The 23,638-nt window shown below is 45.6% G+C and overlaps 1 protein-coding gene and 4 long non-coding RNA genes across 21 annotated transcripts; 3 read left to right on the forward strand and 2 right to left on the reverse strand.

Annotated features, from left to right (window-relative positions):
- Positions 1-18: 18 nt before the first annotated feature.
- On the reverse strand, positions 19-21,885 carry dis3 (DIS3 exosome endoribonuclease and 3'-5' exoribonuclease). Its single transcript, XM_052500105.1, has 20 exons — positions 21,559-21,885; positions 21,014-21,171; positions 20,335-20,528; positions 18,881-18,954; positions 17,922-18,089; positions 17,047-17,322; positions 16,695-16,832; positions 16,156-16,302; positions 15,799-15,915; positions 15,538-15,639; positions 14,997-15,061; positions 14,815-14,899; positions 14,569-14,696; positions 12,775-12,861; positions 12,275-12,431; positions 9,560-9,774; positions 2,435-2,603; positions 784-942; positions 578-700; positions 19-405 (listed from the first exon to the last, which is right to left on the reverse strand). Exons 1-20 carry the CDS (start codon positions 21,775-21,777, stop codon positions 337-339), a joined length of 2,850 nt encoding a protein of 949 aa, XP_052356065.1. The 5' UTR covers positions 21,778-21,885; the 3' UTR covers positions 19-336.
- LOC127916846 (uncharacterized) lies at positions 949-2,182 on the forward strand. 7 transcript variants are annotated; one of them, XR_008096298.1, is made up of 5 exons: positions 949-1,280; positions 1,322-1,489; positions 1,565-1,956; positions 2,013-2,068; positions 2,129-2,182. It is a non-coding gene; the product is annotated as an uncharacterized LOC127916846 (long non-coding RNA). The 7 variants fall into 7 exon arrangements; XR_008096297.1 differs by having other exon boundaries at positions 1,565-1,732; positions 1,789-2,068; XR_008096296.1 differs by having other exon boundaries at positions 1,565-2,068.
- LOC127916847 (uncharacterized) lies at positions 1,859-2,437 on the reverse strand. 2 transcript variants are annotated; one of them, XR_008096303.1, is made up of 4 exons: positions 2,323-2,437; positions 2,211-2,266; positions 2,099-2,154; positions 1,859-1,982 (listed from the first exon to the last, which is right to left on the reverse strand). It is a non-coding gene; the product is annotated as an uncharacterized LOC127916847 (long non-coding RNA). The 2 variants fall into 2 exon arrangements; XR_008096304.1 differs by lacking the exon at positions 2,211-2,266.
- LOC127916848 (uncharacterized) lies at positions 2,552-3,305 on the forward strand. 2 transcript variants are annotated; one of them, XR_008096305.1, is made up of 4 exons: positions 2,552-2,685; positions 2,930-2,946; positions 3,006-3,078; positions 3,189-3,305. It is a non-coding gene; the product is annotated as an uncharacterized LOC127916848 (long non-coding RNA). The 2 variants fall into 2 exon arrangements; XR_008096306.1 differs by lacking the exon at positions 2,930-2,946 and having other exon boundaries at positions 2,610-2,762.
- On the forward strand, positions 3,922-9,492 carry LOC127916845 (uncharacterized). Of its 9 annotated transcripts, none has more exons than XR_008096287.1 (8): positions 3,922-4,328; positions 6,405-6,501; positions 6,623-6,690; positions 6,904-7,019; positions 7,510-7,969; positions 8,062-8,124; positions 8,670-8,785; positions 9,130-9,492. It is a non-coding gene; the product is annotated as an uncharacterized LOC127916845 (long non-coding RNA). The 9 variants fall into 9 exon arrangements; XR_008096289.1 differs by lacking the exon at positions 6,405-6,501 and adding an exon at positions 5,926-5,954 and having other exon boundaries at positions 3,922-4,236; positions 6,594-6,690; XR_008096291.1 differs by lacking the exon at positions 6,405-6,501 and adding an exon at positions 5,926-5,954 and having other exon boundaries at positions 3,922-4,207; positions 6,594-6,690.
- Positions 21,886-23,638: the final 1,753 nt, after the last annotated feature.

Raw genomic sequence — 23,638 nt, forward strand, 5'->3', positions numbered from 1 at the left:
AGAGACGAGCCAAAGAGATGAGGAAAGGAACATTGGCTAAAACCAAGAGCTTTATTGGGAGTTTTACACGGTAACATTCCTTCCAGAATAGACCGTACAAACCCCATGGGTCAGGACTAGAAATACAATATATCATCATGTCTTGCCACAGTAAATCATCCCATTAACATTTACCTGGAAGGATGACTTTCTATAGGTCAAGGAAAAAAGGTTCTGACTGAAGGTTTTAAAGTCATATTAACCACAGGATGTTCTGTGCTTGTAATGTAGAAAAGAAAAGCTGGACATTTAAAATAACTCTGAGCTGAGAGGAGAGTTTCAGTCTGAGGTTGGTGTTCAGCGGTCCAGTCTAGCTCTCTTGACCTCCGGTTCTGGTTCAGACGGCGCCACACTCACTCCAGAGATCTAGAAAACAACAACCATATCAGTTACATGTCCAAGTCTGAAATGAGAGATTTGACAGAAGGCTATTTTACCTCGTCGGACACAAACCGTTACCTGAACGTGGTTTCAGTTCATTACCACCATAGGATCTCTGTAATTACAGAGAGATTCAGTTTGAAACGACAAAACGTACCACAGGTTCGACCAGGGACATCCTGATCTTCTGGTGCTGGACGTTGGACGCATCCAGACTGATGGTCACTTTGACCTTGTCAAACATGTTGAAGGAGTGGCCCTCCACCGTCAGACTAGGAGCCTACACACACACAGAGTTACAGTTGATCCATACACACAACAACAAAAATAGCTTTAATTTTCTCTGACACACAACGAGGGTACCTCTTCGTTGAAGATCAGTTTGGGGCTGGGTTTATCTTTGTTCTCAAAGAACACTGTTCCCTCCAGACCAAACTTAGGGATGAGGACGATGATGGCGTTCTTCCTCACAAACAGGATGAAGCCCTCTTCGTTCAGGATGCCTCTGCTCTTGAAGAACAGCTGGAGGAAACAACACATTATCTCGTCAAACAGGGAGAGACTACCCAGAAATGTCCAGTAAGAAATGTTATTTTTCCAATTTCCGTTGCAAAGCATTTTGCTACAGTGCACTAATGAATATGACCTAGTTGTCCTTTTGTAAAAATGGGTCCCTCGTCTTCAATGGGACTTCCTGGTTAAGTAGTGAGTCCAGTACCTGTGTGTGGAAGGCTAGAGGCTCTAACAGGTCAGTGTGTTGGGTGAGTCCAGTACCTGTGTGTGGAAGGCTAGAGGCTCTAACAGGTCAGTGTGTTGGGTGAGTCCAGTACCTGTGTGTGGAAGGCTAGAGGCTCTAACAGGTCAGTGACCAGTGTGTGTGGTAGGCTAGAGGCTCTAACAGGTCAGTGTGTTGGGTGAGTCCAGTACCTGTGTGTGGAAGGTTAGAGGCTCTAACAGGTCAGTGTGTTGGGTGAGTCCAGTACCTGTGTGTGGAAGGTTAGAGGCTCTAACAGGTCAGTGTGTTGGGTGAGTCCAGTACCTGTGTGTGGAAGGTTAGAGGCTCTAACAGGTCAGTGTGTTGGGTGAGTCCAGTACCAGTACCAGGTCAGTGTGTGTGGTCCAGTAGTGCTCAAGGCTCTAACAGGTCAGTGTGTTGGGTGAGTCCAGTACCTGTGTGTGGAAGGCTAGAGGCTCTAACAGGTCAGTGTGTTGGGTGAGTCCAGTACCTGTGTGTGGAAGGTTAGAGGCTCTAACAGGTCAGTGTGTTGGGTGAGTCCAGTACCTGTGTGTGGAAGGCTAGAGGCTCTAACAGGTCAGTGTGTTGAGTGAGTCCAGTACCTGTGTGTGGAAGATTAGAGGCTCTAACAGGTCAGTGTGTTGGGTGAGTCCAGTACCTGTGTGTGGAAGGCTAGAGGCTCTAACAGGTCAGTGTGTTGGGTGAGTCCAGTACCTGTGTGTGGAAGGCTAGAGGCTCTAACAGGTCAGTGTGTTGGGTGAGTCCAGTACCTGTGTGTGGAAGGCTAGAGGCTCTAACAGGTCAGTGTGTTGAGTGAGTCCAGTACCTGTGTGTGGAAGATTAGAGGCTCTAACAGGTCAGTGTGTTGGGTGAGTCCAGTACCTGTGTGTGGAAGGCTAGAGGCTCTAACAGGTCAGTCAGTGTGTTGGGTGAGTCCAGTACCTGTGTGTGGTAGGCTAGAGGCTCTAACAGGTCAGTGTGTTGGGTGAGTCCAGTACCTGTGTGTGGAAGGCTAGAGGCTCTAACATGTCAGTGTGTTGGGTGAGTCCAGTACCTGTGTGTGGAAGGCTAGAGGCTCTAACAGGTCAGTGTGTTGGGTGAGTCCAGTACCTGTGTGTGGAAGGCTAGAGGCTCTAACATGTCAGTGTGTTGGGTGAGTCCAGTACCTGTGTGTGGAAGGCTAGAGGCTCTAACAGGTCAGTGTGTTGGGTGAGTCCAGTACCTGTGTGTGGAAGGCTAGAGGCTCTAACAGGTCAGTGTGTTGGGTGAGTCCAGTACCTGTGTGTGGTAGGCTACAGAGGCTCGCTGTGCGTACTGGGCCATCTTGTGTCTGTAGTTGAGGTTGTTGCAGAGGGCAGACTGCTTGTGTTTGTCCATCAGGTCTGGGTAAGTGCTGTCTGCTCCAATGGCTACAGCCAGCAGCCGATGCACGATGATGTCAGAGTATCTGTAGAGGTTACAATCACATCAGAACCAGTCAGGGTAGAGGAAGGGGGGGTGTGGACGAACCAGTCTGGAGTAGAGGAGAGGTGTGGTCCAGTCAGAGGTAGAGAAGGAGGGGGGGTGGACCAGTCAGGAGTAGAGGAGGGGTGTGGTCCAGTCAGAGGTAGAGAAGGAGGGGGTGGACCAGTCAGGAGTAGAGGGGGGGTGTGGTCCAGTCAGAGGTAGAGAAGGGGGGGTGGGGGTGGACCAGTCAGGAGTAGAGGAGGGGTGTGGTCCAGTCAGAGGTAGAGAAGGGGGGGGGGGGGTGGACCAGTCAGGAGTAGAGGAGAGGTGTGGTCCCGTCAGAGGTAGAGAAGGAGGGGGGTGGACCAGTCAGGAGTAGAGGAGGGGTGTGGTCCAGTCAGAGGTAGAGAAGGAGGGGGGGTGGACCAGTCAGGAGTAGAGGAGGGGTGTGGTCCAGTCAGAGGTAGAGAAGGGGGGTGGACCAGTCAGGAGTAGAGGAGAGGTGTGGTCCCGTCAGAGGTAGAGAAGGAGGGGGTGGACCAGTCAGGAGTAGAGGAGGGGTGTGGTCCAGTCAGAGGTAGAGAAGGGGGGTGGACCAGTCAGGAGTAGAGGAGGGGTGTGGTCCAGTCAGAGGTAGAGAAGGAGGGGGGGTGGACCAGTCAGGAGTAGAGGAGGGGTGTGGTCCAGTCAGAGGTAGAGAAGGAGGGGGTGGACCAGTCAGGAGTAGAGGAGGGGTGTGGTCCAGTCAGAGGTAGAGAAGGGGGGGTGGACCAGTCAGGAGTAGAGGAGGGGTGTGGTCCAGTCAGAGGTAGAGAAGGGGGGGGTGGACCAGTCAGGAGTAGAGGAGGGGTGTGGTCCAGTCAGAGGTAGAGAAGGGGGGGTGGGGGTGGACCAGTCAGGAGTAGAGGAGGGGTGTGGTCCAGTCAGAGGTAGAGAAGGGGGGTGGGGGTGGACCAGTCAGGAGTAGAGGAGAGGTGGTAGGTGAGGTGAAGTGTGTGTTCTCACCGTCTGATAGGTGAAGTGTGTGTTCTCACCGTCTGATAGGTGAAGTGTGTGTTCTCACCATCTGGTAGGTGAAGTGTGTGTTCTCACCGTCTGGTAGGTGAAGTGTGTGTTCTCACCATCTGATAGGTGAAGTGTGTGTTCTCACCATCTGATAGGTGAAGTGTGTGTTCTCACCATCTGGTAGGTGAAGTGTGTGTTCTCACCATCTGGTAGGTGAAGTGTGTGTTCTCACCATCTGGTAGGTGAAGTGTGTGTTCTCACCATCTGGTAGGTGAAGTGTGTGTTCTCACCATCTGGTAGGTGAAGTGTGTGTTCTCACCGTCTGATAGGTGAGGTGAAGTGTGTGTTCTCACCGTCTGGTAGGTGAAGTGTGTGTTCTCACCATCTGATAGGTGAAGTGTGTGTTCTCACCATCTGATAGGTGAAGTGTGTGTTCTCACCATCTGATAGGTGAAGTGTGTGTTCTCACCATCTGATAGGTGAAGTGTGTGTTCTCACCATCTGGTAGGTGAAGTGAAGTGTGTGTTCTCACCATCTGGTAGGTGAAGTGTGTGTTCTCACCATCTGGTAGGTGAAGTGTGTGTTCTCACCATCTGGTAGGTGAAGTGTGTGTTCTCACCATCTGGTAGGTGAAGTGTGTGTTCTCACCATCTGATAGGTGAAGTGTGTGTTCTCACCATCTGATAGGTGAAGTGTGTGTTCTCACCGTCTGGTAGGTGAAGTGTGTGTTCTCACCATCTGATAGGTGAAGTGTGTGTTCTCACCATCTGATAGGTGAAGTGTGTGTTCTCACCGTCTGATAGGTGAAGTGTGTGTTCTCACCGTCTGATAGGTGAAGTGTGTGTTCTCACCGTCTGATAGGTGAAGTGAAGTGTGTGTTCTCACCGTCTGATAGGTGAAGTGTGTGTTCTCACCGTCTCTAGGTGAGGTGAAGTGTGTGTTCTCACCGTCTGATAGGTGAAGTGAAGTGTGTGTTCTCACCGTCTGATAGGTGAAGTGAAGTGTGTGTTCTCACCGTCTGGTAGGTGAAGTGTGTGTTCTCACCGTCTGATAGGTGAAGTGTGTGTTCTCACCGTCTGATAGGTGAAGTGTTCTGTCTGGTAGGTGAAGTGTGTGTTCTCACCATCTGATAGGTGAAGTGTGTGGTCTGTAGGTGAAGTGTGTGTTCTCACCATCTGATAGGTGAAGTGTGTGTTCTCACCATCTGATAGGTGAGGTGAAGTGTGTGTTCTCACCGTCTGGTAGGTGAAGGTGAAGTGTGTGTTCTCACCATCTGGTAGGTGAAGTGTGTGTTCTCACCGTCTGATAGGTGAAGTGAAGTGTGTGTTCTCACCGTCTGGTAGGTGAAGTGTGTGTTCTCACCATCTGGTAGGTGAAGTGTGTGTTCTCACCATCTGATAGGTGAAGTGTGTGTTCTCACCATCTGGTCTGTTCTAGGTGAAGTGAAGTGTGTGTTCTCACCATCTGGTAGGTGAAGTGTGTGTTCTCACCATCTGGTAGGTGAAGTGTGTGTTCTCACCATCTGGTAGGTGGTGAAGTGTGTGTTCTCACCATCTGGTAGGTGAAGTGTGTGTTCTCACCATCTGATAGGTGAAGTGTGTGTTCTCACCATCTGTAGGTGAAGTGAAGTGTGTGTTCTCACCGTCTGATAGGTGAAGGTGAAGTGTGTGTTCTCACCATCTGGTAGGTGAAGTGTGTGTTCTCACCATCTGGTAGGTGAAGTGTGTGTTCTCACCATCTGATAGGTGAAGTGTGTGTTCTCACCATCTGGTAGGTGAAGTGTGTGTTCTCACCATCTGGTAGGTGAAGTGTGTGTTCTCACCATCTGATAGGTGGTGAAGTGTGTGTTCTCACCATCTGGTAGGTGAAGTGTGTGTTCTCACCATCTGGTAGGTGAAGTGTGTGTTCTCACCATCTGTAGGTGAGGTGAAGTGTGTGTTCTCACCATCTGGTAGGTGAAGTGTGTGTTCTCACCATCTGGTAGGTGAAGTGTGTGTTCTCACCATCTGGTAGGTGAAGTGTGTGTTCTCACCATCTGGTAGGTGAAGTGTGTGTTCTCACCGTCTGATAGGTGAAGTGTGTGTTCTCACCATCTGGTAGGTGAAGTGAAGTGTGTGTTCTCACCATCTGGTAGGTGAAGTGTGTGTTCTCACCATCTGGTAGGTGAAGTGTGTGTTCTCACCGTCTGGTAGGTGAAGTGAAGTGTGTGTTCTCACCATCTGGTAGGTGAAGTGTGTGTTCTCACCATCTGGTAGGTGAAGTGTGTGTTCTCACCACCTGGTAGGTGAAGTGAAGTGTGTGTTCTCACCGTCTGGTAGGTGAAGTGTGTGTTCTCACCGTCTGATAGGTGAAGTGTGTGTTCTCACCATCTGATAGGTGAAGTGTGTGTTCTCACCATCTGATAGGTGAAGTGTGTGTTCTCACCATCTGATAGGTGAAGTGTGTGTTCTCACCGTCTGGTAGGTGAGGTGAAGTGTGTGTTCTCACCGTCTGGTAGGTGAGGTGAAGTGTGTGTTCTCACCGTCTGGTAGGTGAGGTGAAGTGTGTGTTCTCACCATCTGATAGGTGAAGTGTGTGTTCTCACCGTCTGATAGGTGAAGTGTGTGTTCTCACCGTCTGATAGGTGAAGTGTGTGTTCTCACCGTCTGGTAGGTGAAGTGTGTGTTCTCACCATCTGGTAGGTGAAGTGTGTGTTCTCACCGTCTGATAGGTGAAGTGTGTGTTCTCACCGTCTGATAGGTGAAGTGTGTGTTCTCACCGTCTGGTAGGTGAAGTGTGTGTTCTCACCGTCTGATAGGTGAAGTGTGTGTTCTCACCGTCTGGTAGGTGAAGTGAAGTGTGTGTTCTCACCGTCTGATAGGTGAAGTGTGTGTTCTCACCGTCTGGTAGGTGAGGTGAAGTGTGTGTTCTCACCATCTGATAGGTGAAGTGTGTGTTCTCACCGTCTGATAGGTGAAGTGTGTGTTCTCACCGTCTGGTAGGTGAGGTGAAGTGTGTGTTCTCACCATCTGATAGGTGAAGTGTGTGTTCTCACCGTCTGGTAGGTGAAGTGAAGTGTGTGTTCTCACCGTCTGGTAGGTGAAGTGAAGTGTGTGTTCTCACCATCTGATAGGTGAAGTGAAGTGTGTGTTCTCACCGTCTGGTAGGTGAAGTGTGTGTTCTCACCGTCTGATAGGTGAAGTGTGTGTTCTCACCGTCTGATAGGTGAAGTGTGTGTTCTCACCGTCTGATAGGTGAGGTGAAGTGTGTGTTCTCACCGTCTGGTAGGTGAAGTGTGTGTTCTCACCGTCTGATAGGTGAAGTGTGTGTTCTCACCGTCTGGTAGGTGAAGTGTGTGTTCTCACCGTCTGGTAGGTGAAGTGTGTGTTCTCACCGTCTGATAGGTGAAGTGTGTGTTCTCACCGTCTGGTAGGTGAGGTGAAGTGTGTGTTCTCACCGTCTGGTAGGTGAAGTGAAGTGTGTGTTCTCACCGTCTGATAGGTGAAGTGAAGTGTGTGTTCTCACCGTCTGGTAGGTGAAGTGAAGTGTGTGTTCTCACCGTCTGATAGGTGAGGTGAAGTGTGTGTTCTCACCGTCTGGTAGGTGAAGTGTGTGTTCTCACCGTCTGATAGGTGAAGTGAAGTGTGTGTTCTCACCGTCTGATAGGTGAGGTGAAGTGTGTGTTCTCACCGTCTGATAGGTGAAGTGTGTGTTCTCACCGTCTGGTAGGTGAGGTGAAGTGTGTGTTCTCACCGTCTGGTAGGTGAAGTGAAGTGTGTGTTCTCACCGTCTGATAGGTGAAGTGAAGTGTGTGTTCTCACCATCTGATAGGTGAAGTGTGTGTTCTCACCGTCTGATAGGTGAAGTGAAGTGTGTGTTCTCACCGTCTGGTAGGTGAAGTGTGTGTTCTCACCGTCTGATAGGTGAAGTGAAGTGTGTGTTCTCACCGTCTGGTAGGTGAAGTGTGTGTTCTCACCATCTGGTAGGTGAAGTGTGTGTTCTCACCATCTGATAGGTGAAGTGAAGTGTGTGTTCTCACCGTCTGGTAGGTGAAGTGTGTGTTCTCACCATCTGGTAGGTGAAGTGTGTGTTCTCACCGTCTGGTAGGTGAAGTGTGTGTTCTCACTGTCTGATAGGTGAGGTGTGTGTTCTCACCGTCTGGTAGGTGAAGTGTGTGTTCTCACCGTCTGGTAGGTGAAGTGTGTGTTCTCACTGTCTGATAGGTGAAGTGTGTGTTCTCACCATCTGGTAGGTGAGGTGAAGTGTGTGTTCTCACCGTCTGGTAGGTGAAGTGTGTGTTCTCACCATCTGATAGGTGAGGTGAAGTGTGTGTTCTCACCGTCTGATAGGTGAAGTGAAGTGTGTGTTCTCACCGTCTGGTAGGTGAAGTGTGTGTTCTCACCATCTGGTAGGTGAAGTGTGTGTTCTCACCATCTGATAGGTGAAGTGTGTGTTCTCACCATCTGGTAGGTGAGGTGAAGTGTGTGTTCTCACCGTCTGGTAGGTGAGGTGAAGTGTGTGTTCTCACCATCTGGTAGGTGAAGTGAAGTGTGTGTTCTCACCGTCTGGTAGGTGAAGTGAAGTGTGTGTTCTCACCGTCTGGTAGGTGAAGTGTGTTGTCACCGTCTGGTAGGTGAAGTGAAGTGTGTGTTCTCACCGTCTGGTAGGTGAAGTGTGTGTTCTCACCGTCTGATAGGTGAAGTGTGTGTTCTCACCATCTGGTAGGTGAAGTGTGTGTTCTCACCGTCTGGTAGGTGAAGTGAAGTGTGTGTTCTCACCGTCTGGTAGGTGAAGTGTGTGTTCTCACCGTCTGATAGGTGAAGTGTGTGTTCTCACCATCTGGTAGGTGAAGTGTGTGTTCTCACCGTCTGGTAGGTGAAGTGTGTGTTCTCACCATCTGATAGGTGAAGTGTGTGTTCTCACCATCTGATAGGTGAAGTGTGTGTTCTCACCATCTGATAGGTGAAGTGAAGTGTGTGTTCTCACCATCTGATAGGTGAAGTGTGTGTTCTCACCGTCTGATAGGTGAAGTGTGTGTTCTCACCGTCTGATAGGTGAAGTGTGTGTTCTCACCGTCTGGTAGGTGAAGTGTGTGTTCTCACCATCTGATAGGTGAAGTGTGTGTTCTCACCATCTGGTAGGTGAAGTGTGTGTTCTCACCGTCTGGTAGGTGAAGTGTGTGTTCTCACCGTCTGGTAGGTGAAGTGTGTGTTCTCACCGTCTGGTAGGTGAAGTGTGTGTTCTCACCGTCTGATAGGTGAAGTGTGTGTTCTCACCGTCTGGTAGGTGAAGTGTGTGTTCTCACCATCTGGTAGGTGAAGTGTGTGTTCTCACCATCTGTAGGTGAAGGTGTTCTCACCGTCTGGTAGGTGAAGTGTGTGTTCTCACCATCTGGTAGGTGAAGTGTGTGTTCTCACCATCTGGTAGGTGAAGTGTGTGTTCTCACCGTCTGGTAGGTGAAGTGTGTGTTCTCACCGTCTGGTAGGTGAAGTGTGTGTTCTCACCGTCTGGTAGGTGAAGTGTGTGTTCTCACCATCTGATAGGTGAAGTGTGTGTTCTCACCGTCTGGTAGGTGAAGTGTGTGTTCTCACCATCTGATAGGTGAAGTGTGTGTTCTCACCGTCTGGTAGGTGAAGTGTGTGTTCTCACCATCTGATAGGTGAAGTGTGTGTTCTCACCATCTGGTAGGTGAAGTGTGTGTTCTCACCGTCTGGTAGGTGAAGTGTGTGTTCTCACCGTCTGGTAGGTGAAGTGTGTGTTCTCACCATCTGATAGGTGAAGTGTGTGTTCTCACCGTCTGGTAGGTGAAGTGTGTGTTCTCACCATCTGATAGGTGAAGTGAAGTGTGTGTTCTCACCATCTGGTAGGTGAAGTGTGTGTTCTCACCGTCTGGTAGGTGAAGTGTGTGTTCTCACCGTCTGATAGGTGAAGTGTGTGTTCTCACCGTCTGATAGGTGAAGTGTGTGTTCTCACCGTCTGATAGGTGAGGTGAAGTGTGTGTAGATGGGAGAGGCCAGTCCATAGTGGTGGAAGTCACTGTCCATCCCGGAGCAGAAGTACACAGCCTGCATCATGCAGCGTGTTGCTAGGATACGCAGCAAGGTGTTGAAGTAAGGGAAGCCGTCGACCTGGGCCGCATCCAGAGAGTCAGCTAGAGCCTTGGCCGAGTCCGTGTGGATCACCATGCCCTGAGGGGAGGGACAACAACGTGAGGACTACATTAGACTTATGTCAAAAACAACAACGTTAGGACTACATTAGACTGATGTCAGAAACAACAACGTTAGGACTACATTACACTGATGTCAGAAACAACAACGTTAGGACTACATTAGACTGATGTCAGAAACAACAACGTTAGGACTACATTAGACTGATGTCAGAAACAACAACGTTAGGACTACATTAGACTGATGTCAGAAACAACAACGTTAGGACTACATTACACTGATGTCAGAAACAACAACGTGAGGACTACATTAGACTTATGTCAGAAACAACAACGTTAGGACTACATTAGACTGATGTCAGAAACAACAACGTTAGGACTACATTACACTGATGTCAGAAACAACAACGTTAGGACTACATTACACTGTCAGAAACAACAATGTTAGGACTACATTAGACTGATGTCAGAAACAACAACGTTAGGACTACATTAGACTGATGTCAGAAACAACAACGTTAGGACTACATTAGACTGTCAGAAACAACAACGTTAGGACTACATTAGACTGATGTCAGAAACAACAACGTGAGGACTACATTAGACTGATGTCAGAAACAACAACGTTAGGACTACATTACACTGATGTCAGAAACAACAACGTTAGGACTACATTAGACTGATGTCAGAAACAACAACGTTAGGACTACATTAGACTGATGTCAGAAACAACAACGTTAGGACTACATTAGACTGATGTCAGAAACAACAACGTTAGGACTACATTACACTGATGTCAGAAACAACAACGTTAGGACTACATTAGACTGATGTCAGAAACAACAACGTGAGGACTACATTAGACTGATGTCAGAAACAACAACGTTAGGACTACATTAGACTGATGTCAGAAACAACAACGTTAGGACTACATTACACTGTCAGAAACAACAACGTTAGGACTACATTAGACTGATGTCAGAAACAACAACGTGAGGACTACATTAGACTGTCAGAAACAACAACGTGAGGACTACATTACACTGATGTCAGAAACAACAACGTTAGGACTACATTACACTGATGTCAGAAACAACAACGTTAGGACTACATTACACTGATGTCAGAAACAACAACGTTAGGACTACATTACACTGATGTCAGAAACAACAACGTTAGGACTACATTACACTGTCAGAAACAACAACGTTAGGACTACATTACACTGTCATAAACAACAACGTTAGGACTACATTAGACTGATGTCAGAAACAACAACGTGAGGACTACATTAGACTGATGTCAGAAACAACAACGATAGGACTACATTAGACTTATGTCAGAAACAACAACGTTAGGACTACATTAGACTGATGTCAGAAACAACAACGTTAGGACTACATTAGACTGATGTCAGAAACAACAACGTTAGGACTACATTAGACTTATGTCAGAAACAACAACGTTAGGACTACATTAGACTGATGTCAGAAACAACAACGTTAGGACTACATTAGACTGATGTCAGAAACAACAACGTTAGGACTACATTAGACTGATGTCAGAAACAACAATGTTAGGACTACATTAGACTGATGTCAGAAACAACAACGTGAGGACTACATTAGACTGATGTCAGAAACAACAACGTTAGGACTACATTACACTGATGTCAGAAACAACAACGTTAGGACTACATTACACTGTCAGAAACAACAACGTTAGGACTACATTACACTGTCAGAAACAACAACGTTAGGACTACATTAGACTGATGTCAGAAACAACAACGTTAGGACTACATTAGACTGATGTCAGAAACAACAACGTTAGGACTACATTACACTGATGTCAGAAACAACAACGTGAGGACTACATTAGACTTATGTCAGAAACAACAACGTTAGGACTACATTAGACTGATGTCAGAAACAACAACGTGAGGACTACATTAGACTTATGTCAGAAACAACAACGTTAGGACTACATTAGACTGATGTCAGAAACAACAACGTTAGGACTACATTACACTGATGTCAGAAACAAGAACGTGAGGACTACATTAGACTGATGTCAGAAACAACAACGTTAGGACTACATTACACTGATGTCAGAAACAACAACGTTAGGACTACATTACACTGTCAGAAACGACGTTAGGACTACATTACACTGTCAGAAACAACAACGTTCGGACTACATTAGACTGATGTCAGAAACAACAACGTTAGGACTACATTAGACTGATGTCAGAAACAACAACGTTAGGACTACATTACACTGTCAGAAACAACAACGTTAGGACTACATTACACTGTCAGAAACAACAACGTTAGGACTACATTAGACTGAAGGTTCTACGTCAATCCCTATTTCGTTGTCCTTCGACCCGGAAAGGAACAATTGTCCCCAGATGTACCTGTCATTAGACTGGTTTTAGATGTCTAGTCTGAATATATAGATGTCATTAGACTGGTTTTAGATGTTGATGTCTAGTCAGTCTGAATACGTAGATGTACCTTAGACTTGGCAGCCTTGTTGAGGATGTCGTAGTTGGATGGAGGAGGGGCGGGGTGCTTCCTGAGAAGAGCGCACTCTGAGAACTCATCATAAATCTTCTGAGCTACTGAGATGTTGGCCAGCAACATGAACTCCTCCACCATCGAGTTGGTCTCCCTGGGGAACAATAAAGTTATTTGAATTTGAACCCACCGATACAGCGTGAACATCAAGTCTCTGAGCAGAGATCTACTGCTGGATGTTATAACCCAGTGACAAGGTACAACTGGAAACAAGCAGGATGCTTTGACAGGCCACAAAAAGCTTGTCAATATTCATGTGAATTCAGCTGAACTTGTTGAAGTTTAAACCACGTTAGTCAGGGTCAAAACGACAGCACAGTTTCAAGCCCCTTGAATAGAACCTTATTTTAAATGCTATATTCTAAAAGCCTTATTTTAAATTCTATATTCTAAAAGCCTTATTTTAAATTCTATATTCTAAAAGCCTAACAACGTACTTGAGTTCCTTGGTCTGTAGGTCTATGGGGTCGTGAGTCTCACTGTCGATGTGGAAGCGAACCTCGGGCGAGGAGAGAGTCAACGCACTGAAACACACAACGGAAAAGCACCATGTCAGATTACCAACAATGACATGTATTTATACAGTCCACACAGAGTACAACATATAGATTAATGACACCAGCAACCAGATCAATAAACACAATCAATCCATCAACCAACTAATCACCTCCGGGAATACATCAATCTGCCACAGTTCTAATGATCCCTCTCTTTCAACACTTAGGGAATCAACTACTGACATCACAGACCCTTCCTCTATCCTGTCTCATCAGGGTCCTGGCTTGTCTGTTCAGGCCTCTTACCCTTCCTCTATCCTCGGTCTCTTCAGGCCTCTTACCCTTCCTCTATCCTCGGTCTCTTCAGGCCTCTTACCCTTCCTCTATCCTCGGTCTCTTCAGGCCTCTTACCCTTCCTCTATCCTCGGTCTCTTCAGGCCTCTTACCCTTCCTCTATCCTCGGTCTCTTCAGGGTCCTGGCTTGTCTCTTCAGGCCTCTTACCCTTCCTCTATCCTCAGTCTCTTCAGGCCTCTTACCCTTCCTCTATCCTCAGTCTCTTCAGGGTCCTGGCTAGTCTGTTCAGGCCTCTTACCCTTCCTCTATCCTCGGTCTCTTCAGGCCTCTTACCCTTCCTCTATCCTCGGTCTCTTCAGGATCCTGGCTAGTCTGTTCAGGCCTCGTAACCTCTTACTCTTTCTCTATCCTAGGTCTCTTCAGGATCCTGGCTAGTCTGTTCAGGCCTCGTAACCTCTTTCTCTATCCTCTCTTCAGGGTCCTGGCTAGTCTGTTCAGGCCTCGTAACCTCTTTCTCTATCCTGTCTCTTCAGGATCCTGGCTAGTCTGTTCAGGCCTCGTAACCTCTTTCTCTATCCTCTCTTCAGGGTCCTGGCTAGTCTGTTCAGGCCTCGTAACCTCTTTCTCTATCCTGTCTCTTCAGGATCCTGGCTAGTCTGTTCAGGCCTCATAACCTCTTTCTCTATCCTGTCTCTTCAGGGTCCTGGCTAGTCTGTTCAGGTCTCGTAACCTCTTACCCTTTCTCTATCCTCCGTTTCTTCAGGATCTTGGCTAGTCTGTTCAGGCCTCGTAACCTCTTACTCTTTCTCTATCCTCGGTCTCTTCAGGGTCCTGGCTAGTCTGTTCAGGCCTCGTAATCTCTTACTCTTTCTCTATCCTCGGTCTCTTCAGGGTCCTGGCTAGTCTGTTCAGGCCTCGTAACCTCTTACTCTTTCTCTATCCTCGGTCTCTTCAGGGTCCTGGCTAGTCTGTTCAGGCCTCGTAACCTCTTACTCTTTCTCTATCCTCGGTCTCTTCAGGGTCCTGGCTAGTCTGTTCAGGCCTCGTAACCTCTTACTCTTTCTCTATCCTCGGTCTCTTCAGGGTCCTGGCTAGTCTGTTCAGGTCTCGTAACCTCTTACTCTTTCTCTATCCTCGGTCTCTTCGGGGTCCTGTCTAGTCTGTTCAGGCCTCGTAACCTCTTACTCTTTCTCTATCCTCGGTCTCTTCAGGGTCCTGGCTAGTCTGTTCAGGTCTCGTAACCTCTTACTCTTTCTCTATCCTCGGTCTCTTCGGGGTCCTGTCTAGTCTGTTCAGGCCTCGTAACCTCTTACTCTTTCTCTATCCTCGGTCTCTTCGGGGTCCTGTTTTGTCTGTTCAGGCCTCGTAACCTCTTACTCTTTCTCTATCCTCAGTCTCTTCAGGGTCCTGTCTAGTCTGTTCAGGTCTCGTAACCTCACCCTTTCTCTATCCTCTGTTTCTTCAGGATCTTGGCTAGTCTGTTCAGGCCTCGTAAGCTCTTGGTGGTGTCATCATTCATGTTGGCGTCATCAATCCTCATCTGGGCCTCAGCGTACGTCAGCGAGGCCTGGTGGAAGAATTATCTTTCAATTCAATAAACTTTATTGATCCCTGAGGGGCATTTCTGACATTGTCTCAATCACAACTGTTACATTGTCAAATGTGTGAGTTTCCTCTCCCTCTACCTTGGAGTCGATGACACTTTTAGTGAATCTGGTCTTGACTATCTCAGCCTTGTCGTTGATCTCCCATATACAAGAGAAGGCCAGCCTACAGAGAGGAGACACCATGAACACCACTAACGGTAAATGACAACAACAACAACAACAACAACATATATGATGTCTTCGGGAAGTATTGAAGTCACCTCTCCACACTGGATCGTAGAGAACACAGGTTGGAGCTCAGCAGTTCAGGAACCATGTCGATCCTCTGTGGGAGACAATCAGCTGTGTTAACGATACAACACATAAATGGATCCCTATTCCCTATATCTACCTGTACATGACCATCTGATCATTTAACAGTCCACTCTGCTATATTGGAATTATTCACCTACCTCCTCATGCCTTTGGCACACAATGTATATAGACTCTCTTTTTCCTTCCACTGTTTTTATTGACTTGTTTATCGTTTACTCCATGTGTAACTCTGTGTTGTTGTCTGTTCACACTGCTATGCTTTATCTTGGTCAGGTCGCAGTTGTAAATGAGAACTTGTTCTAAACTAGCCTACCTGGTTAAATAAAGGTGAAATAAAAATATATTTTGCACTACTTTTGACCTGGGCTCTGGTAAAAAAAAAAAAAAGTAGTGCACTTATAGTGAATAGGGTGCCATTTAAGACGAACTAAAAGAGCTAGTTAGGGTTCATCAAGGTCACTATGTGATGAGCCAGATGGTCTGTACCCTTCCAGTCAGGTAGACTGTAGTTCCTCTGTTAGCAGCCTCCAGGTCCATAGCGTTGCCTGGCCGGATGAAGTGGCTCACATCAGCAATGTGGACACCAACCTTCAACACACAAAGAAAACACACACACACGATGACTTCACAACTTTCAATTCTGTTACACCATATTACCAATTAAAATAGATTCTGTTACCTCATCCAAACATTCACCCGTCCCAATAAAATGCTGTGGTAAACTGTGTTAGTTGCTCAGTGTCCTACCTCTTGGTTTCCATTGGGCAGGTCTCTACAGTGCAGAGCATCATCTATGTCTGTACAGCCAGGAGGATCCACACTGCAGACGGTCAGGTTCCTCAGGTCCTCTCTCACAGCCATGTCCTGATAGGAGATCAAATAAGGTTTAGTGATGCATTATTACCTGTTATAAGCATGTTATGAGCCTTTATAAAGTATTATAACGACATCATAATGCAATTATACCAACAGGCTTTAAGTAGTGTTACCAAATTGTTGATTGGTATAACTACAACAACGTAGCCACCAACTGACAACCATTGATATATATGTCTTGACACAAAATGGCCGCCATAACAGAACCCCCCTGTGCGGTGCAGTTACCTCCTCTGTGATGTTCCAGGGCATCTTGGGGAGGAAACTGAGGACGGCCTGTGAGAAGTCCTGGTGAGGGACATCATGCTCCAGCAGTAGCACCTCCGTCTCCGTCTCCTTGTCCCCTGCACTTCCCAGGCTACGAACAAAATGGCCCTGAGAGGAGGAGAGAGGGGTGGGTGAGGAGAGAGGGAGAGAAGGAGAGAAGGAGAGAGGGAGAGGAGGAGAGAGGGTGGGTGAGGAGAGAGGGAGAGAAGGAGGAGAGAGGGAGAGAAGGAGAGAGGGGTGGGTGAGGAGAGAGGGAGAGGAGGAGAGAGAGGGAGAGGAGTGGGTGAGGAGAGAATGGTCTCTAGTCTCTGCTAGTTCCTCAAAGACCGAAAGAGGAGAGATAAGCCGTTATGATTGAGGTGCGTTCCAGGTCCTCTTCATTGCAGTCGAGCTGCACATCTCATGTACATCACACACTTCTCCAGGCATTGATATCCCATAATGATACGTGATCATCTGAGCAGCCCAACTGTAATAAAGAGGACCTGAGAGACACATACATTCGGGTATCTGGAGTGCTTGGGCCAGCCGTCGACGGCCACCATGATCCTCTGTCCTGCCAACGTGGCCGCCTGGCGCGTCTCTATACGGATCCTGGGGATGCGGCGGTCGGCTGGGGTGAAGAGGTGACGGGTCGCCTGGGAAGGGGAGGACGGGGTATAACAGACCAGGAACAATGAGATATCTTCGTCAGCACAAAACAAGTACGACAGACGACAAAAATAATCACAAGAGAAACCAAAGCAGGGTGGTATATGCATCCATATGGATAAATACTCATGTAGGATTTCTGAAGGGTTTGATTTGATTGATGTGTTGATTGACAGAGCAGAGCGAGGTGATGCTCGTTACCTCTTTGATTTGGGACAGGAAGAGCATGCCACAGAAGGGTCTCCAGTTCCTCTTGATGATGCCCACCACCCTGCCTGTGGGCTTCCGTGACGCCGCCCCAGACGGACCACTCTTCAACTCTGCCTCCTCCTCCTCTGTGACATCATCCTCCTTGGGCCCCTCATCCTGCAGCACCACAGAGGACGGAGCCACCCATTGGTTCAGAGGCAGGATCTCCACAGCAACCAGGTCCTGATGGACAGCCCTGTTCAGGTTCTGCAGGCCTTGGATCAGAACCTGAGGGGCGGGACAGGAAGAGGAAGTGTTACCACGGTAACCAACGCTGCTTCGTTTACATTTCCCATCCACTCACTCACTCACTCACTCATCCCCATCTCGCCAGCTGGCACTTAGAACAGCACCAAAGATTCTCCACTCCCATCCAATGGTAAAGGAAGAATTATACTGTTGATAACTCACTTTTCCAAACCAGGTACATGAACAGAGGAGTTAACTAACCAGGTACATGAACAGAGGAGTTAACTAACCAGGTACATGAACAGAGGAGTTAACTAACCAGGTACATGAACAGAGGAGTTAACTAACCAGGTACACGAACAGAGGAGTTAACTAACCAGGTACATGAACAGAGGAGTTAACTAACCAGGTACATGAACAGAGGAGTTAACTAACCAGGTACATGAACAGAGGAGTTAACTAACCAGGTACATGAACAGAGGAGTTAACTAACCAGGTACATGAACAGAGGAGTTAACTAACGATGAGGAAATATTCAGCAACTGTTGGAGGACTTAAAGAATGTTCCATACTTCTATGTCAGGTTACACGGCCAGAATCCACTAATGAACATGAAGCTATGCTTCAGCAGCACTCACCTCTGTACTGTCATCTCCTTCTCCGTGGACAAACACAGTAGCCTCCAGGTAGTTGTCTCTGCTAGCCCGGAACGTTCCCTGTTGGAAGGTCCCACTCTTAATCCCAGACTGGATCCTAGACAGGGGCAGGTGCTCCGGGAACAACACCTTACTGCTGGTGATCTCATTCTGGGGGAGGGAGAGAGAAATTAAACGGATAAATTACAGGAATAACCATGAATATGCAGATCTAACTTTCTCTATGAATATGCAGATCTAACGTTCTCTATGAATATGCAGATCTAACTTTCTCTATGAATATGCAGATCTAACTTTCTCTATGAATATGCAGATCTAACTTTCTCTATGAATATGCAGATCTAACGTTCTCTATGAATATGCAGATCTAACGTTCTCTATGAATATGCAGATCTAACGTTCTCTATGAATATGCAGATCTAAAGTTCTCTATGAATATGCAGATCTAACGTTCTCTATGAATATGCAGATCTAACGTTCTCTATGAATATGCAGATCTAAAGTTCTCTATGAATATGCAGATCTAACTTTCTCTATGAATATGCAGATCTAACTTTCTCTATGAATATGCAGATCTAACATTCTCTATGAATATGCAGATCTAACTTTCTCTATGAATATGCAGATCTAACTTTCTCTATGAATATGCAGATCTAACATTCTCTATGAATATGCAGATCTAACATTCTCTATGAATATGCAGATCTAACTTTCTCTATGAATATGCAGATCTAAAGTTCTCTATGAATATGCAGATCTAACTTTCTCTATGAATATGCAGATCTAACTTTCTCTATGAATATGCAGATCTAACTTTCTCTATGAATATGCAGATCTAACGTTCTCTATGAATATGCAGATCTAACTTTCTCTATGAATCTAAAATAGCTGCTGTAGAAAGTACATATGTGTAAATGTGATATTGTGTAGATATTAGTTACCTTGTCATCGTTGGTCAAAGCCAGTCGATCCACCAGCTCAGGGTTGGCTATCAGACTCTTGACGTACTCCTCACCTGTGTGGAACAGAGGACGGATGAAGAGGGCATCTAGTAGAGTAAACACGTAGTCCACATCTACTAGAGTAAACACGCAGTCCACATCTACTAGAGTAAACACGTAGTCCACATCTACTAGAGTAAACACGCAGTCCACATCTTCTAGAGTAAACATGTAGTCCACATCTACTAGAGTAAACATGTAGTCCACATCTACTAGAGTAAACATGTAGTCCACATCTACTAGAGTAAACATGTAGTCCACATCTACTAGAGTAAACATGTAGTCCACATCTACTAGAGTAAACATGTAGTCCACATCTACTAGAGTAAACATGTAGTCCACATCTTCTAGAGTAAACACGCAGTCCACATCTTCTAGAGTAAACACGCAGTCCACATCTACTAGAGTAAACATGTAGTCCACATCTACTAGAGTAAACATGTAGTCCACATCTACTAGAGTAAACATGTAGTCCACATCTACTAGAGTAAACATGTAGTCCACATCTACTAGAGTAAACATGTAGTCCACATCTACTAGAGTAAACATGTAGTCCACATCTACTAGAGTAAACACGTAGTCCACATCTACTAGAGTAAACACGTAGTCCACATCTACTAGAGTAAACACACAGTCCACATCTACTAGAGTAAACATGTAGTCCACATCTACTAGTGTAAACATGTAGTCCACATCTATTAATCAAATCAAGTCATATCAAAGTAAACATGTAGTCCACATCTACTAGAGTAAACATGTAGTCCACATCTACTAGAGTAAACATGTAGTCCACATCTTCTAGAGTAAACACGTAGTCCACATCTACTAGAGTAAACACGTAGTCCACATCTACTAGACTAAACATGTAGTCCACATCTACTAGAGTAAACATGTAGTCCACATCTACTAGAGTAAACATGTAGTCCACATCTACTAAAGTAAACACGCAGTCCACATCTATTAGAGTAAACACGTAGTCCACATCTACTAGAGTAAACACATAGTCCACATCTACTAGAGTAAACACGTAGTCGACATGTCGAACACACCTAGTATTATGACCTTGTGTTTAAGGTTAAAGACAAGAACAGAGTTCTCATCTTGGGGTACTGAGGTAAGAACAGAGTTCTCATCTTGGGGTACTGAGGTAAGAACAGAGTTCTCATCTTGGGGTACTGAGGTAAGAACAGAGTTCTCATCTTGGGGTACTGAGGTAAGAACAGAGTTCTCATCTTGGGGTACTGAGGTAAGAACAGAGTTCTCATCTTGGGGTACTGAGGTAAGAACAGAGTTCTCATCTTGGGGTACTGAGGTAACAGATATTGTGATATTAAAGACAAGAAGAGCGGTCTCATCTTGGGGTACTGAAGTAACGGAGGTGTCTTGTTTCTTACATCTGTATGTGAGCAGGCCGGACTCCTCTGCTTTCTCCTTGTTGCCCCGGTCGTTGGTCAGCAAAACAACCTTTAACCTCTTGTCCGTGGGGGTGTTGTTCAGGTGATCACTGTACCACTTGGTAGATATGCGGATGGCTCTGTCATTACGATCGTTGGCGCTTTCCCCCTGCTCTCTCTCTATATACGTTTCTCTGGAACAGAAGAATACAACCATACGTCGCTTTGAAAAGCATTGATCACAAATGGATGGACAGTTAAGGAGTCAGCATGCTTCAGTTCGGCGGACGACTAGCCTGAGCTAAATTTACTTTTTTGCCTAGGAGATCTTAGTCACGCAATTTTTCATCTGATTAGGATGTTAGGTGCAGTATTTCTCAAGAGAAAACGTGAATAAGAACAGTTTAAAAAACCCTCGCCAAAGTCCAAAAAACGAACAAAAACAAACAAAATGTTGTTTGTCGTTTAATATACGCAAACTCTCCCAAACGGTTTTGGTCGGGAAACATGCTGACTTCAGTCTTGCTCCAACTTATTTCAGTCAATTGCTACATTGGTGTCAGTGGTGGGATAACCCCAAGGGTCACACACTGATTCAAAACCAAGTTAGGCTGCACCCTCTTAAATCACTACAAAACAGTCAGTTATCTAAGGCATACAGTATATATCTATTTTCTACCTGTGATGTTCGTTAGTGAAAGTGTAAAAGTGTTTTTCCTTGTCGTGAAGGATGTCTTTCAACCGCTTGTAGATGGGAGCGCTCCTGTGGCGGACCTCTTGGAGTACAGTCTGCAGAATGATCACGTTCTTGATCAAGGGATCCTCCAGGATATCAATCTACAGACATTAAAAGGGATACTGACTCAGCGTGGTAGAATGTCACACCTGAAAGTTAGTCAAATTAGTGTTAGCTAGATCAGGGTTTTTGCCCCAGCACTACATAGCGGACTCAAATATCCAATTCATCATCAAGCTTTGATTATTTTAATCAGCTGGGTAGGGCAAAAACCAGAACGTGCCACCGGGGGACGGGGGCAGGACAGAATTTGCGAAACCCTGAGCTCGATAAGTGGGGTTCACACTTTCACTAGAGGCGTGTCAGACATCTAAAACTGTAGTGGTGCGGTGGGAAAATCTAGCGTTTACTTTAGACATGTATTTTTTTTGTATTGATTTGTTGTTAATAATAACGTTTACGTTAGACATTATTGCACAGTAACTTACCTGGCTCAACACAATATTTGTGTCTGGGAGTAAATAGTGTGGGAAAGAACACAAGTTGCTTTCAATGCAAGCGTCTTTCTGCAACACAGTCTCTTCTTGCTTGCATTCTGTACAAACTTCACTTCCGCACCAAATATCGTCTCGCAGGTAGTGCTCACGGACTATTTTCATGATCCCGCCTGATCGGGTTTTCTTTACGAAAGTTTTTGATTTCAACATTACTCCGATAAATATATATTACAACAGTAATTTTCGTTTCTACTCAAAGGTGTACATCAACAAACATTCCACCCGAGACCGATGTACACACGTGGGGGGGGGGATAAAAACATTCCCGGGGTTTCTTGTGACGGATCATATCTGATTCATATTCTATTGTGAAAGTTACCAGATACTTTGTGTGCTTTTTATACATATATCAATGAAATGTGTGTATTTTAAAAACAATTTAGGGGGAATTTTATGATAGATAATTAAATATGTCATAATATAATATTTTCAAACTCTGTGTAAAACTGTTTAAGGCCATCTTCTTTTTCTTTTTCATTTGAATGGTGGTGTGCAAACCAACGTCAAGAAGCATTACAGCGCCGTTGCGGGCTGGAGTGTCATAGACACAGTGCAAGTGCTCATCAACAACACTTGCATGCATAATCAGGGTGGATACGTCATCTTGTTTCCTTAAACTATACGGTCAGTAGCGACAGATAATGTAATAACTGACAATAATGGAATATCTGGTAATAATGTAATAACTTTTACGTTTAACATTTTATAAATGCTGATAATGTAATAAATTGCCAATAATGTGTAATAAATATGCTGAACGCATAATGTAATAACATTTTTGAGCATAATGTAATAGTTACTACAGTTAGTTATTACATTATGTGCTGATTATGACAAAGTGTGTAACTTTTTTTTCATTAATAGTGTAATGACTTCAATCAAAGATGACGTCACTCTCTTTGTTTAATGCATATTAAGTGTCACACACAGGTTGCCTCAGGTCAGTCGCAATGCCATAATACACAGGATTCAAAACAGCAACATGTAGCCATTACTACATCCCTTAATAATGGCAGCCACACATCCATGATCACCACTGTTGTTGCTTTGTTGAGTTTAGTCCTGATCAGTTCTTTATGATCACCAGTGTTGCTTTGTAGAGCTTCTCGTTGAGTTTAGTCCTGATCAGTTCTTAATGATCACCACAGTTGTAGAGCAGCTCGTTGAGTTTAGTCCTGATCAGTTCTTAATGATCACCACTGTTGTTGCTTTGTAGAGCAGCTTGTTGAGTTTAGTCCTGATTTCAGTTCTTAATTCACCTTTATTTAACCAGGTAGTTTAGTTGCTCTGAAGACAGTTCTCATTTTGAGTTTAGTCCTGATCAGTTCTTTATGATCACACACGTTGTTGCTTTGTAGCAGTCTATATACAATGTGTAAGATTAAAAAGCTTGAGTTTTTGTAAGCAGCATATTTTTTATTTTTATTTTTTATTTCACCTTTATTTAACCAGGTAGGCTAGAGTTTAGTCCTGATCAAGTTGCTTAACATAGAAAAAAATGGGCAGATCATGATCTGGTCTTTGTACAGGTAGAGATATTGGTGTTAGAGCAGACAGTAAATAAATAAAAACAGTATAAAAACAGTATGGGAATGAGGTAGAGCAGCTGGGCTAGTTTACCTGATAGACTATGATCAGCCAGCGAGTTAGCTGCTGGATAGCTGATGTTTGAAGTTGGTGAGGGAGATAAAAGTCTCCAACTGATCAGTTCTTCGTTCCATGAGTCACCACTGAGGTGTTGCTTTGATACCTGCTGGAGCGCGTTACGGATGGGTGTTGCCATCGTGACCAGTGAACTGAGATAAGGCGTTGAGTTTAGTCCTGATCAGTTCTTAATGATGACCACTGTCTGTTGCGAATTTGTAGAGCAGCTCGTTGAGTTTAGTCCTGATCAGTTCTTTATGATCACCACTGTTGGTGCTTTAGTGCATTTCGGATGGTTTAGTGATAGTTCTTTACTGCACCAGTTGTTGCTTTGTAGAGTGTTGAGTTTAGTCCTGATCAGTTTTTA

The sequence above is a fragment of the Oncorhynchus keta genome, chromosome 37 (assembly GCF_023373465.1).
Source record: "Oncorhynchus keta strain PuntledgeMale-10-30-2019 chromosome 37, Oket_V2, whole genome shotgun sequence".
In the NCBI taxonomy this organism is placed as follows: Eukaryota; Metazoa; Chordata; class Actinopteri; order Salmoniformes; family Salmonidae; genus Oncorhynchus; species Oncorhynchus keta.

What these genes read in the sequence shown, in the direction of transcription:
- dis3 (XM_052500105.1), bottom strand. Translation starts at nt 21,777, where the DNA reads ATGTTGAAATCAAAAACTTTCGTAAAGAAAACCCGATCAGGCGGGATC. An exon ending in CAGTCTACCTGACTGGAAGG is followed by an intron (nt 15,062 to 15,537) that starts GTACAGACCATC and finishes TGTCTCCCACAG; the next exon opens with AGGATCGACATGGTTCCTGA. An exon ending in AAAGTGTCATCGACTCCAAG is followed by an intron (nt 14,697 to 14,814) that starts GTAGAGGGAGAG and finishes TTCTTCCACCAG; the next exon opens with GCCTCGCTGACGTACGCTGA.